Source organism: Phoca vitulina, unplaced genomic scaffold (genome assembly GCF_004348235.1).
Source record: "Phoca vitulina isolate PV1807 unplaced genomic scaffold, GSC_HSeal_1.0 scaffold111, whole genome shotgun sequence".
NCBI classification, from domain to species: domain Eukaryota; kingdom Metazoa; phylum Chordata; class Mammalia; order Carnivora; family Phocidae; genus Phoca; species Phoca vitulina.
This window is the reverse complement of record NW_022589814.1, coordinates 792,298-807,132: the sequence shown is the minus strand read 5'-3', so window position 1 is coordinate 807,132 and position 14,835 is coordinate 792,298. Positions and strand designations below refer to the sequence as shown.

General features: G+C 43.4%; 1 protein-coding gene across 4 annotated transcripts in view; it reads right to left on the bottom strand.

Moving 5' to 3' along the window:
* Positions 1-1,154: 1,154 nt before the first annotated feature.
* Positions 1,155-14,835, bottom strand: part of PHF8 (PHD finger protein 8) — a 91,516-nt gene continuing 77,835 nt past the window's right edge. For all 4 annotated transcript variants that reach the window (XM_032398187.1, XM_032398186.1, XM_032398188.1 and 1 more), the window contains 3 exons: positions 9,562-9,671; positions 4,986-5,322; positions 1,155-3,796 (listed from right to left, as the gene is read on the bottom strand). In XM_032398187.1, the coding sequence (XP_032254078.1) occupies positions 3,708-3,796; positions 4,986-5,322; positions 9,562-9,671 (536 nt within the window). In that variant the 3' untranslated portion in view covers positions 1,155-3,707. The remainder of the gene's footprint in view (positions 3,797-4,985; positions 5,323-9,561; positions 9,672-14,835) is intronic.

The following is a 14,835-nucleotide window of genomic DNA, read 5'->3' as shown; positions in this document are numbered from 1 at the left end:
TTAGATCCTAATACCAAGATTCAGATTGAAAGAGCTGGAGGCCATTCAGCCAGCAGGTCCCAGATCCACAGTAGTAGAATCTCTAGGATGAAGAAATTCTCATTGGGTCCAAACTCCTTTTACAGTGACTCTCAGACAGTAAGCAGTCCATCCTGAGTCACACAGATTCAGGGTGGTAGTGGATTTGGAACTGAGGCTCCTGACATTATCCCAGCGGGCTCTCCTCAGGACATAATTCTCAATGCTACATTTTGCATACAACAGGTGCTCAATAAACATCTGTTGGGTCATTGATCTGCAAAAGATTTTCTAAGACAGTGAGGGGAAAGAACATGAGTTTTGGACTCAGGTAGATCCTGCTGTGGAAGACCACTGGCAAACTTCAGTCTCTTTTACTGTAAAATAGGACTAACAACTATCTCAAAGGTTGTCAGTGAGAATTAAATGGGATAAACCCCTAGCCCATGCCTGGCACAGAAAAGGCACTTTATAAATAGTAGTGGTTATCAGTAAGCGGTGGAACAGTGATAAGAACACAGACTCTGGAACCAGGCTGGCCCCACAACCTAAGATGTTTGATGCTGCAAGGTTTCTTTGCCTCTGTTTTCTTATCAGCAGGATGAGGATGTCAGTGAGGATGAAATGAATCACTATACATAGAACACTAAGAGCAGTGTCTAGCGCAAGGAAATGAGTGTGCCGTGTTAGCTCTAATAATTATATTCTATCCCTTGAACGGGACTTAAGCACGGTAATCAAGTTCAGTCTGGAGGAGCATGTCAGAAAAAGAGAGAAGGAAGAAAAACAAAATCCCCAAACTCCACATTCAAAGAGGATACAGGTATAGCTACTAAAAATAGCCCATGGGAGATATGGAAAGGCTTCCCAACAAACTTGTCAGGTGACTTTGAATTGTTGCCCCCTTTCTTTTCTGCTCACTGTACTTCTGATTATTTGTTTCTGGTGTGTCAACTGTGTCTCTCATGAAGGCTGGGATTCTGTCCCTTCCCCACCTCAGGTGTAAGGTTGTGCTGAGTTCATGAAAGGGAGGGACAGAGAGAATGTAAAGAGAAGGCGGCACTCCTGGACCCATCCCACCACCCCACCACCCACCACCACCAAAAAAAGAATTCCAAGCAAAGCAATTGCCAAGATAAATCACTTTTATCTCTATAGGAAAGGGAGGATCTAAAAAAAATATAAATTACATTAGTAACACAACATAAGAAAAAAAACAGGGGAAAAAAACAACAGAGAAGCCTGTATGATGCTATTCTAACCTGTTTATAAAAAGGCCCTGCATCAGAAATTCACAATCCTACCCACTTCTAAAAATATATTTAGACATGTACAGAAGCGGTGGGCTTGTTTTTAAATTGTTTGCTTTTTTTGTAAAAATATATTAAAGGTGAATAGAAATCCTCTCTCCCTGCCCCCTATCCAGCCCCCAGCTCTGTGCCGGGGATTGGAGACCAGAGGTAACTCTCACCATGTTCTACACCTTAGTTACTACCACTCCCAACCCCTCCCCAACTCACTTCACTTAGAACCTGAAACATTTAAAAAAAAAAAAAAAAAAAAAAAAAAAAAACACACTAGCCTCTTTGGAAAAGCATAACTCTGAGGGTAAACTTGCTTTTCATTTAAAACACAAAACAACAAACAGGAGGCTGAGAGCCCAACTAAACTAAACGGAAACCCAGTCAAATGGAGGTTGGGTTTCAGCTCCACAGAAACTTCTAACAAAGAAACAGAGGGGAAAGAGGCCCGGAACCAGGGGGATTTGCTAGCAATTAGCTGCCTTTTAAAGATCAAGGGGGTGGGTGTTAATGGGCAGAAGGGCTGGGGTCCTGGTCTTGGTTACAGCAGTCAGGGCCTAGTCAGGCAGTTGCCTACACAGGGACACAGGCTGCCCCCCTTCCCTCCCCTCACTACCCTCTGCTGCCTTGAAATCCCCAAGAAAGCAAAGCTGGGTGGAAACCGAGGAGAGGGGAGTGGGGACCTCACGTGCTAGGGGGGAGGTAGCCAGGCTTTTTGCCTTTGGTGTGACTAGATGGAGGACTGCATGGCCCCTGGGGTCCCCGAAATAAAAAAAAAAAAAAGCGGATGGGTTTAAGGGACCCCTGATTCCAAATAAGGAGAGTAGATGTGGGCTGTAGAGAAAAGAAAGACAAACCGGAGACACAAAGACGACAAGGGAAGCCTCACATCCTCCTGTGGCCTGCATGGTAGCTGTTAAGTTCCCCAGAAGCACTGGGCAAACTGGGGTGAGGTTGAAGTGGGGAGTAGAGGGCAAGGATGCACTCCACTTGGGCAGTACCAAAATGGAGGGAGTGGGGCATTCTCCATCCAGTCTAGGGTGCCAGGGAGGCAAGACAGGCGAAGGTGGAGGGAGCTGGGGGGAGGAGGAGGAGGGAGAGGGGTTGGGCACTGTCTGGACAATAGAGACATCCACAAGGGGAAGACAGGGAGTGGAGGATCAGGTGATCTGCTCCTTTACAGATGGGCATCTGCTCTCCCAGGCTCAGGCTCCCGAGTAACCCATCTGCACTCTGCTTGAGCGTTGACCAGATGTCTGGGAGCACAAAGGCCCAGAAGTGAAGATGTGAGTTCTGAGGTCTTCAGACCAAGACCTTAGGTGGGGAAAGAAGCAGGGAGGCTCCTGATGGAACCCAGGGGTGAGCTGTCCTCTCACATCCTCTCCAGAAGGTCCAGGCTGTGCTCTGTGGTACAGGTGAAGAGAGCAGGCTGTACACACAGCCAGGGTTATCTGTTTCAGTGGTAGGAACTTTCAGACTTTTGGAAGATGGTTTTTCACCTGCTGGGGCCCAGCTACAGCCATGTGGATAATGTTCTGCAGGACCTCAAAATCCAGGCAAAACCCTGAAGCTCACCCTGGGACAGCGGACCTCATCTGTAGCCACCCGAAAGTAGCTTCCTCCAGCGGGCTACAAAGTCATGGTCAAAGGCTTGGGTGTCGGTCCTCTCCCCACCTTGAGAAGTGACAGAAATCTCTCTTCTTCCCAAAGATGAGTGAAGTCAGCCCATAACCTTTCTAGTCCACCTCTGAAAATGGCCCATGGTGGGGCAGTACGGAGACTCTGGAATCTCCTCTTTATTTTCATGAAGCATTTGGCAAGAGGGGGCAGAGGCTAGACCCTTCTCCCAGGAACGAGTCTGGAATGGGACATGTCCATTGGGTTGGGGGGAGGAAGGGGAAGGAAATATGGGCAGAGGTGGACAGGCTTCTGGAGACAGGGCTGGAGCTGCAGGAAGTGTTGAGCACTGGGCCTCCCACTTCATGACCAGGCAAACAGCAAGGGGCCCAGGCTCATTTTATGCCTCTCCTCATCCTGCCTTCCAGCTTTAAGTGGGGATGAGAGTAAAGGGCAGACAAGGCTGGTATAAAGGAAGTGGGTTGGAGCAGCAGCAAAGAGGGTTCTAGTCAGCCAGAAACCTCTCCCATTCACCTGCTACTCAGAGGTATGGAGAAGGCAGGCAGGATGCTCTAGTGGAAGTAGGGAAGGGAGTTAGGGGAGTTGGTGAAGGGGCCCGTTGGGAAGTCCGTGCCTTTGGTCAGTTCCAAGAAAGCAGGACAGTGCGCCTCAGCACCTTGTCCGGGGCAGAAAGGATCCAGGAGTGCCCCGAGAGTTGACAATGGAGAAGGCAATGGGGGTGAAGGGGTGAGGGGCAGGACACTAGGGGGTTCACAGAAGTAGTTTGCCGTTTCTGTGGATTTTCAGGATACGGCCAAGTCTCTGTTTTGCTGTGGCCAGACCCTTTTTAGGACGCTTTCCTGTGGGGAAAAGAGAGGTAAGTAAAGGCTATGGCACGGGCTTCAGCAGCAACTCCAGCACCAACTATCTTCAGTCTACCCCCTCCTCTGTTCCTCTGCCCACAGAGTCTCCCCATCCTTATGCTGGCTCCAGGCACATCTTGGGCAAGAAGCCTGCCTTACCCACTTCCATCCAATACCAGATGCCTTGGCTCTTCCTCCTATGACCTGCCTGCAGCAGCTATCGACTCCCTGCTTAGTCTGTCTGGTTCCTTTTCCTCAGATTTCTTTGGTCCCAATCATTTTCCTTCCTAAATTCTGTGGGGGTTGTGGTTATGCCTCCCTGTCCTCTTATCCTGACCACTGGGATTATATAAGCACCTGGTTAGTGATTAGAGCTCAGAGTCCCTGAAGGTGCCATCCCCGGGGCTTTGTTTCATTAGAAACCCCCGTCTTAAAAGAAAAGAAAAGAAAAGGAAAAGAAAAAGGGAAGGGAAGGGAAGGAAAAGAAAAGGGGAAGGGAAGGGAAGGAAAAGAAAAGGGAAGGGAAGGAAAAGAAAAGGGAAGGGAAGGGAAGGAAAAGAAAAGGGGAAGGGAAAGGGAAGGGGGAGGGGAGGGGGAGGGGGCAGGGAAGGGAAAGAAAAGAAGAAAAAGAAGGAAAGAAAGAAAGAAAGGAAAGAAGAAAGAAAAGAAAGAAATCCCCATCCTCATCACCCACTGCCACACTGACCTCACCACCCTTGAGCGGCATATCTAGGGACTGGGCTTTGAGGGCCAAAGTGAGGAAAAGGAGGGCCTGAGCACCCCTCGCATCACCTCTTCCTCTCTCTCCTCATATCAAATCACCTCTCATGTCCCATGGAACCTCCTCCATATTTGATCGATTTATCCCCTCCCTCTCCAGTCCCTCTGCTATAGCCTCAGCCTCTCTTCACGGCAGCCTGAACCTATGTGCCTCCTCCCTAGGCGTCCCACCTGGAGCCCACCCTCTACTCTGGTCACCAGAAGGCTCCTTCTAAACCCACACCTGAAATGCCTCTGTTTAACACCAGTTAATGTCTCTTCACGGCCTCAGAGATCAAATCCAAGCACCTTAGGTTGGCCATCAGTGTCCCTCTCTCCCAGGTATTCTCATCTACCAGAGTGCTTAGGGTTTGGAGCTGGTGACCCTAAGATCTTTCTCAGTTCTGCAACCATATGGCCATCGTACCTTGTCCTGCTTGGTTGCTCTGGGAGCCAATGGAAGGGCGCCGCTGGGTCAAGAAGACGCCAGGGGCCATGGGTGTGGTGCTGCGGTTTGCCTGGGCCATACCAAAGGCATTGGGACGAGCAGTATATTCGTGGTCAGCGAGACTCCCTGAGAGGGCCTCTTGTTTAGGTTCAGGAGGAGGCGGGGGTGAGGAGGAGGTGAGAAGCTGGGGTGTAGTGGCCAGAGTTGGGGCTGGTGCTGCCACACTGAGATTAGACTCTTGAGGGCGAGGCTGTTCTACCTCCTTCAACAAAGGCTTCTTCTTGATATATTTCTTCTTTTGGGCCTTCTGCAGCTCCTGAAATACAAGCCAAGTGGGAGGGGAAAATTCAGAAGTGGAAAAAAGAAGATAATTGCCCAGAAAGGAAACTAGACACTGGTCAATGTGGTCCTGCAGCCCGCCCCCACCCCAAGTCTAGCCTGGATGTATGTACACACAAGGCACAGGCCTTCTAACATCGGCGATCATCTCTTTGGTACCATCCATCCTTAAGTTACCACTGCCACGAAACAGTACAGTGGTAACGGAAGGGTAAATGAATTCAGAGAGTTGGGTTTTGGTCCTAGCATTGCCATTTATGAGGTGGAGCATGGACACTTCTAATAAGAATAGCTAAATTTATGACAGCAGCTAAGGCCCTTTATACAGCTGACCCTTGAAAAACGTAGGGGTTAGGGATACTGACCCCCCATGTGGGCAAAAATCCACATTTAACTTTTTACATCCCCAAACTTAGCTACTAATAGCCTACTGTTGATTGGAAGCCTTACTAAGAACATAAATGGCTGATTAACATATATTTTGTTATATGTATCCTTACAATAAGGTAAGGCAGAGAAAAGAAAATACTAAGAAAATCATAAGGAAGAGAAAATACACTTAGAGTACTATTATAATAAAAAAAATCTATGTATAAGTGGACCTGTGCAGTTCAAACCCGTGTTGTACAAGGGCCAACTGTATACTTTACTTCATTTATTCCTCAGAGTAGCCACAAGAAGGAAAATCCCTCAGTTTATAGATGAGAAAACTGAGGCGCAGCGATATTAAATAAGTTGAGCCCAAAGCCTCATAGGTGAAGTTGTTGGGTCCAGGATTCAGCCAGGTCTATCTGAATACCCACCCAGCACACTTCTCAAAAAGGGGCCTCTGGGAGTGAAAGAGTAGTAGCTTTGGAATGAAAAAAAACTTGGGTTCAAATCCAGGTTTGTGCTCCCTAAGTGGGATGACCTCCGTCAAGTTACTAACCTTTGTGACTCTCAATCGCCTTATCTGTAAAATGGGCAAAATAAATCTGTTTTTTAGGGTTGTCAGAGAGATTAAATAATGATGTAACAACATATAGCACATAGTAGGTACTCAACAAGTGGTAAACTATTATTCTATGTTCATCTCTTACAATGGTTTCTCCTCCTCTTGCTCGTCTTTTCTTTTAATAGAGGACTTGGCAATCCTCCAGCTCACTGGGTCTTAAAAACCTCAATTCTGGATGGGAGGGATAAATAAGGAGTTGTGTCAATTCTCCCAATATCTTGGATTTCATCCATCCACTGCTCTATGGATCTACTATCCACTGTGTAGTGGGTACCTGTACAGTGGGCATCTGGAGCCCTGAGAACCTGGAAAGGTGGTGCTGAGAGCATGTGAACGACTTCACCTTCTGAAATGCTACACAGCCACACCAACTCAGTGATTACATTTCTTTGCCTTGGCAACACGGGCCTACTCCTGCCTTCGGAAGATCTGACAGGCTGTGGCTATCATAGGAATTTCTGGGAGATAAGAATAATAATATTAGTAATACATGCCAGGTACTGTTCTATAATTTAACTCATTTAACACTCAGAAGAAGTATGAGAAGAAAGAATGAAAATCCCATTTTTAGGAGAAGAAACTGTGGCACAGAGAGATTAAGTCATTTTTCCAAGGTTATAGGACCAATATGTGGCCAAGCTAGGATTCAGACCTAAGCCATCCGGCTTCAGAATCTCTTTTCTCAACCATACTGCTATTCCACCCATACCAGAAACTACATTTCTGCCCCCATTTCTCTCACCTGAATCCAGAAATTATCTATCCACACCTAGATCACACAGCCTAAATTTTTCTATCTTCGTTGCCAGTCTCCTTGTATAATTCATCCAGATTCCCTCACTAAACACTAGACCGTCTTAGGACAGGACCACTTACACCTTGCAAATTTCCTTGCTCAAAAACCTGTTAGCAGGTGTGACTTTCATGGTCTTCCATAGTCTGGTCATTCATACTTACCCAATCCATAGTGATAACACTGAAAAACTAACATGTCTATAGTACTTGCTCTGTGGCAAGTGCCATTCTCAGAGCTTTCCCACACATTACCTCATCTAGTCCTCAAAGTTTAGGAGGAAACTGAGGCACAGAGAAATCAAGTAATGTGCTAAAGTGGTAGAGTGAGGATTTGAACTCAGGCAGGCTGGCTCTACAATTCCTTTTTTAATCTGAATTTATCTTACTCCATTCCCCAACATGAAGCCTCCAATGCAGAAAGATCTGCTCATTCATTCATGCATCCATTCACTCACTTGCCCAACACGGACTAAACACATGTTTAGTATAGTGGGGATATCAAGTTAAATTAGATATATCCCCACCCTTGAGGCACTCACAGTTTAATAAGGGACACAGAAAAGCATACTTATAAGTACCATGAGAGAATACAACAGAAGCACAGAAGGCCACTGAAATAAACTGGTGGTAGATGGTATGAAAGAGTGTTAGGTAAGGGCATCTGAAAGGGACGATCCCCAATGGGCAGAGAAAACAACCTGTGCAAAGGCACAGAGGCATGAGACAATGTGATGTACACTAAGCGAACTACAAGCACCGTGGTGCAATAGTATGGCTGGTGCAAAGCGGGGCTGGAAGGAGGTTAGGGAGGAGAGGTGACTAGAGACCAAATTAAGAGGACCTTGGGTGCTTTGCCAAGGATTTCCCTTCTCCTGGAATGCCTCCCTGTTCCTTCTAAAAGCTTAGCCTGCAAAACCCCTCCCAAATTTCAAATCCTCTTCTTTGAGGTCATCCCTGACCAAACCGAACAGAAGTGAGCTCCTTAGAAGGCACTAGTAGTAGTTTTCACACCTTTAATTAATTTATCTGTTTATTTTAAACAGTAAAACTCCCCTCCCTTTTTTTCCAAATTACATCTTAGATGGCACTAGGATATACATAACAGAAGTTCTGGTCAAAGAAGGCTTGCCTGGCCTGCTTGGTCTCCGTTGGCTCCCAACAACAGCTACTGAGACATTTCTAAGCAACTCTAGAGCTCCATATAACAGCATATTAAAAACATCATCCTATTAAATTCTACATTTTTAAATAGGATATAATTATTAAATTATGTAAACATTTAACTGTTTTTATTGAAATAGCAAGTAACAGGAAGTTTGAAGTTAGAGGACATGAGTTTGAATCTTGTCTCCTCCATTTACTGGCTGTATTATCCTGGACTAGTCACTTAAAGAGAGCCTCCTTTTCTTCACCTGCAAAATGATGAAAATATCACCTATTGAACTGGGCTACTGGGCAGATTATATGAAACATTGTACATGGAAACACCTAACGTAAAGTAGATGCTCAACAAATGCTCTAAGCATAAGGAGCCAAGGGGATGTGGATAAGGAGAGAATCAGAAAATTCAACTCCAACTGCTCCCAGGGTTGCTGAGCACAGTATACACATTAAAGAACTTTGCAAACTGTAACCTGCTAGGAGGTCAAGTTGGTTCTAGTGAAGTGACCCTGTAGGATAAAAGCTAGTGGCTGAAGTTTTCTTGGGAAGTAGGGAGTAAATATTAAGGCAATAATATTTGGTACACCTCTGGTTCTTTCTTTTGTTGTGAATTCCTCTTTCTAGTCATTTTGCCCAGAGAAGAATGGATGAACAAGAGGACAAAATCAAAAATATCAACCATGACCCAAGCTAAATACTCATATGTGGAATATAAGAAATAGCATAGAGGATCATAGGGGAAGGGAGGGAAAACTGAATGGGAAGTCATCAGAAAGGGAGAAAAACCATGAGAGACTCTTAACTAAAGGAAATAAACTGAGGGCTGCTGGAAGGGAGGTGCGTGGAGGGATGGGGTAATTGGGTGATGGGCATTAAAGGAGGGAGCATGATGTGATGAACACTGGGTGTTATACGCAACTGAAAAATTACTGAACACACTACATCTGAAACTAATGATGTACTATATGTTGGCTAACTGAATTTAAATTAAAAATAATAATAATATTTGGTATAGAGGACAAGGAAAGCTTCTCCCCAAAAAACAAATTCTGATACTGGTTGGGTGGCTGGGAACTCAAATATACTCAGCTGGTAAACACCTCGGGGCTTCATCTGAAGGCAAATGCTCTCATTCAAGGACAGAGAGAAGTTGGCCTGCTTAGTCTCCACTGGCTCCCAACAACAGCCTCTGAGACATTTCTAGTTTTTGTCCTAAAGGCAAACTGGGATCAGTAGCAGGGCCACTGCCTGGGTGTTAGCACCTACCTGCTGGGCTAGCTTCGCAGCTGCTGCAGCCAAGCCTGTCTCAATGGAAGCTACCCGGGTCCCCTCACGCACAGGACGGTCCTGCTTTGGTAGAGTTGGGGTCACACGGGCTGCAGAGGAAACAGGATGAAAACATTTATCTCAATGTCAAGCAAATTCCCTACCTCTGAGCCCCTCAAAGGTGGTCTCATTGGTCTCCCAGATTCTAGCTTTTTACAAAGTCTGATTTTGTCTCCCATCAGGTAAGAAGCTAATTTACAAATGCTCAAAGTACACAAAGCACACAATGATTACAGGATAAAAGTTAACTTTCCTGAACTGGCATTTAAGGTTGTCCATGTTCTGCGCCTGGCCTACCTACCTCCTCAGCCTTATTTCCACACCCATATTCTCAGCTTCTCTAGACAGAATGGATTCCTTATTATACCTCCAGAATATGTACAGCTCACCCTCTCTCCCCCTGCCTTCCTCCTCACCATCGACACTACCTAGAGTACCCTCTTTCCTTTGTCCACCTATTCAAAACCTGACCGTCCTTCAAAGGTAAGCTGAAATCAACCTTCTATACAAAACCTCGGGCGCCTGGGTGGCTCAGTCAGTTAAGTGTCTGCCTTCGGCTCAGGTCATGATCCCAGCGTCCTGGGATCGAGTCCCACATTGGGCTCCTTGTTCGGCGGAGAGCCTGCTTCTCCCTCTCCCTCTGCCTGCTGCTCTGCCTACTTGTGCTCTCTGACAACTAAATAAATAAAAATCTTAAAACAAAACAAAAAAACCTCTCAGTCCTCTCTTGCTCACACTGACCTCTCCCTCTCCTGAATTTATTATGTGCACCAGTCACTTAATATATAGCACCATACCATCCTGTCTCATTCCCTTACTTTGATGTGCTGTTGTGCATGTTATTTTGCCAACCCAACAGGCTGTGAGCTCCTGAAGAAGACTGTCTTCTTGTATAACCCTTTTATAGTGCCTTAACAACCTTGAATCAAAAAACAGTTATTTAAAAAAATAGCTATTTATCACACATTTTACACAGCGAGTGTATTTTATCAAACAGCCCCAGATGATGAAGGAAAGCTCCCGTTTACAGAAGAATGCCAGCTAATAAATGTAGAAGGAATGACAAAATTGGAAAATCACAGGTTTGCAAGCCCTAATAAAACAATTGATTCTAGGGACCTGGATACTGACACAGTACCAAACTATTACCTCACATATTACTTGCTAGCCTCAACAAGGAAAAAACTAACTTTACAATGGTGAGATCATATCACCTCCTTAACTAAGTATTAACCTGATTGTTACTAATAGCAAGACAGCTGACTTCATGTGCCTCCTGATGCAATGCAATACGAAATTCACAGCATCACCTTGGAAGTAGTTTTGCCAAAGATCTAAAATCAAGTAAGTGGTTCATGTTACTTCCAGTTTTTAGAAAACAGAAATAAGAGAACAAGTTAAATGACACCATGAGAAAACAATCAGACATTCTACTAGATAACTGGCCTGGTTTCATTAAAAACAAAATGTCACAAGAAAGCAAACACAAATCTAGAAGGTGGGATGGGTCATAGGACAAATATACTAGTTTTTACAACAAATAAATAGCAAAAAAAAAGAGGGGGGAATGCTCTAGATTGAGACTCAAAAGGCACAACAGCCAAATGCAATGTAAAACTCTGCTCGATCCTGATTTAAACAAACCCACTATAAAAATACCTTTTTTTGGTTAGACAATTGAGGATATTTTATTATGGACTTAGTATTAGATAATGTACAGGAATTATCAAATTATTACTAATTTTGTTATGTATAACAGGATTGTGGTTATTTGAGAAAATGTATTTTTTAGAGATGTATATTAAAGTACATTGGAAGTGGGGAATGACACAATATCTAGGATTTGCTTTAAAGCACAATTTTGAAAAAAAAAAAGAAAATAATAGATGAATCAAACATGGCAAAATCTTGATAACTGTGATTCTTAGTGGTGGGTGTATGGAAATTTATTGTACTATTCTATTTTTAATTAATGAAAAAAGTGAATGTCACAGAAAAAAAAGAGGTGGTAGTGCTACCAATCTAGATTTGAAGATTCCTTGGTCGATTAGCTATTATTATTATTATTATTATTATTATTATAAAACCTTTCTGTATAAGTAGTATGCAGATTCTAGAATAAGCAATTCACGAGGCTGAAGTCCTTTCTTTAAAGGTGATATTTTATTTGTTTAAAAATGATCTGAAGCAAGAAGAACAAAGGGAAAAAGGGGCAGAAGGTTTATTGGAACAAATTATAGCTGAGAACTTCCCTAATCTGAGGAAGGAAACAGGCATTCAAGTCCAAGAGACACAGAGAACTCCCCTCAAAATCAACAAAAACAGGCCAACACCAAGACATGAGAGTGAAACTTGCAAAATACGAAGATAAAGAGAGAATTCTGGGGGCGCCTGGGTGGCTCAGTTGGTTAAGCGACTGCCTTCACCTCAGGTCATGATCCCAGGGTTCTGGGATCGAGCCCCGCATTGGGCTCCCTGCTCGGTGAGAAGCCTGCTTCTCCCTCTCCCACTCTCCCTGCTTATATTCCCTCTCTCGCTGTCTCTGTCAATTAAATAAATAAATAAAATCTTAAAAAAAAAAAGAGAATTCTGAAAGAAGCTAGGGACAAAAGGTCTTTAACCTACAAGGGTTAGGTTAACACATAAGGTTAGCAGCTGACCTGGCCACAGAAACATGGCAGACCAGAAAGAAGTGGCATGATACATTCAACCTGCTAAATGGGAAAAATATGCAGCCAAGAATACTTGGTCCAGCAAGGCTGTCATTCAGAATAGAAGGAGACATAAAGAGTTTCCAGGACAAGCAAAAACTAAAGGAGTTCATGAACACTAAACCAGTCCTGCAAGAAATATTAAAGGGGACACTTTGAGCAGGAAAGAGAGACCAAAAGCAATAAAGACTAAAAAGGCACAGAGACAATCTACAGGAACAGCAACTTTACAGGTAATAGAATAGCACTAAATTCGTATCTATCAATAATTACTCTGAATGTAAATAGACTAAATGCTCCAAATAAAAGACACAGGGTATCAGAATGGATAAAAAAAAAAAACAAAACAAGACCCATCAATATGCTGCTTACAAGAGACTCATTTTAGAACCAAAGACACCTCCAGATTGAACGTGAGGGGCTCCATCATGCTAATGGACATCAAAAGAAAGCTGGAGTAGCCATACTTACATCAGACACACTAGATTTTTTTTGGAGGAGGGAGACGGGCAGAGGGAGAGAGAGAATCCCAAGCAGGCTCCACAGCCAGTGCAGAGCCCAGTGTGGGGCTTGATCTCACGACCCTGGGACCACGACCCAAGCCAAAAATCAAGAGTCAGATGCCCAACCGACTGAGCCACCAACTGAGCCACCAGGCACTCCCAGACAACCTAGATTTTAGACCAAAGACTATAATAAGAGATGAAGAAGGGCACTATATCACAAAAAAGGTGGCTATCCAACAAGATCTAACAACTGTAAATATTTATGCCCCTAACTTGGGACAGCCAAATATATGAGTGAATTAATAACAAAATTAAAGAAACTCACTGATAATAAAATATTAGGGGACTTTAACACCCCACTCACAGCAATGGACAGATCATCTAAGCAGAAGATCAACAAGGAAACAATGGCTTTGAGAGACAGGCTGGACCAGATGGACTTAACAGATACATTCAGAGCATTTCATCTTAAAGCAGCAGAATACACATTCTTCTCGAGTGCACATTGAACATTCTCCAGAATAGATCACACGTTGGCTCACAAATCACCCCTCAACCAGTACAAAAAGATTGAGATAATACCATGCATATTTCAGACCACAATACTATGAAACTTGAAGACAACCACAAGAAAAAATTTGGAAAGAACACAAACACATGGAAGTTAAAGAACATCATACTGAAGTATGAATGGGTTAACCAGGAAATTAAAGAAGAAATTAAAAAATACATGGGAGCAAATGGAAATGAAATCATGACAGTCCAAAACCTTTGGGATGCAGCAAAGGCAGTATTAAGAGGGAAGTACATGGCTATACAGTCCTACCTCAAGAAGCAAGAAAAGTCTCAAATACACAACCTAAACTTACACCTAAAGAACTGGAAAAAGAACAGCAAATAAAGCCTAAAGCCAGCAGAAGGGAAATAATTAAAATCAGAGCAGAAATAAGTGATATAGAAATAAAAAAGAACAGTAGAACAGATCAACAAAACTAGGATCTGGTTCTTTGAAAAAATTAACAAAACTGATAAACCCCTAGCCAGACTTATCAAAAAGAGAAAGGACCCAAATACATAAAATCACAAATGAAAGAGGAGAGATCACAACTAACACCAAATAAATATAAACAATTATAAGAGAATATTATATGCCAACAAATAGGGCCATCTGGAAGAAATGGATACATTCCTAGAAACATATAAACTACCAAAAGAGAAACAGGAAGAAATACAGAAGCCGAACAGACCCATAATCAGCAAAGAAATTGAATCCGTAATCAAAAATCTCCCAAAAAACAAGAGTCCAGGGCCGGATAGCTTCCCAGAGGAATTCTACCAAACATTTAAAGAAGACTTAATACCTATTCTTCTGAAACTGTTCCAAAAAATAGAAATGAAAGGAAAACTTCCAAACTCATTCTACAAAGCCAGCATTACCTTGATTCGAAGACCAAAGACCCCACTAAAGAAGAGAATTACAGACTAATATCCCTGATGAACATGGATGCAAAAATTCTCAACAAAATACTAGCTAATGGAATCCAACAGTCCATTAAAAGGTGTATTCACCATGATCAAGTGGGATTTATTCCTGGGCTGCATAGGGGTGGTTCAATATTCACAAATCAATGTGGTATACCACATTAATAAAATAAAGGATAAAAACCATATGATCCTCTCCATAGATGCAGAAAAAGCATTTGACAAAACACAGCATCCTTTCTTGATAAAAACCCTCAACAAAGTAGGGATAGAAGGAACACACCTCAACACTGTAAAGTCCATACACGAAAGGGCCACAGCTAGTATCATCCTCAATGGGGAAAAACTGAGAGCTTTTCCCCTAAGGTCAGGAACATGCCAGGGATGTCCACTCTTACCACTGTTGTTCAACACAGTACTAGAAGCCCTAGCCTCAGCAATCAGACAACAAAAAGAAATAAAACACATCCAAATTAGCAAGGAAGAAGTAAAACTTTCACTCTTCACAGATGACA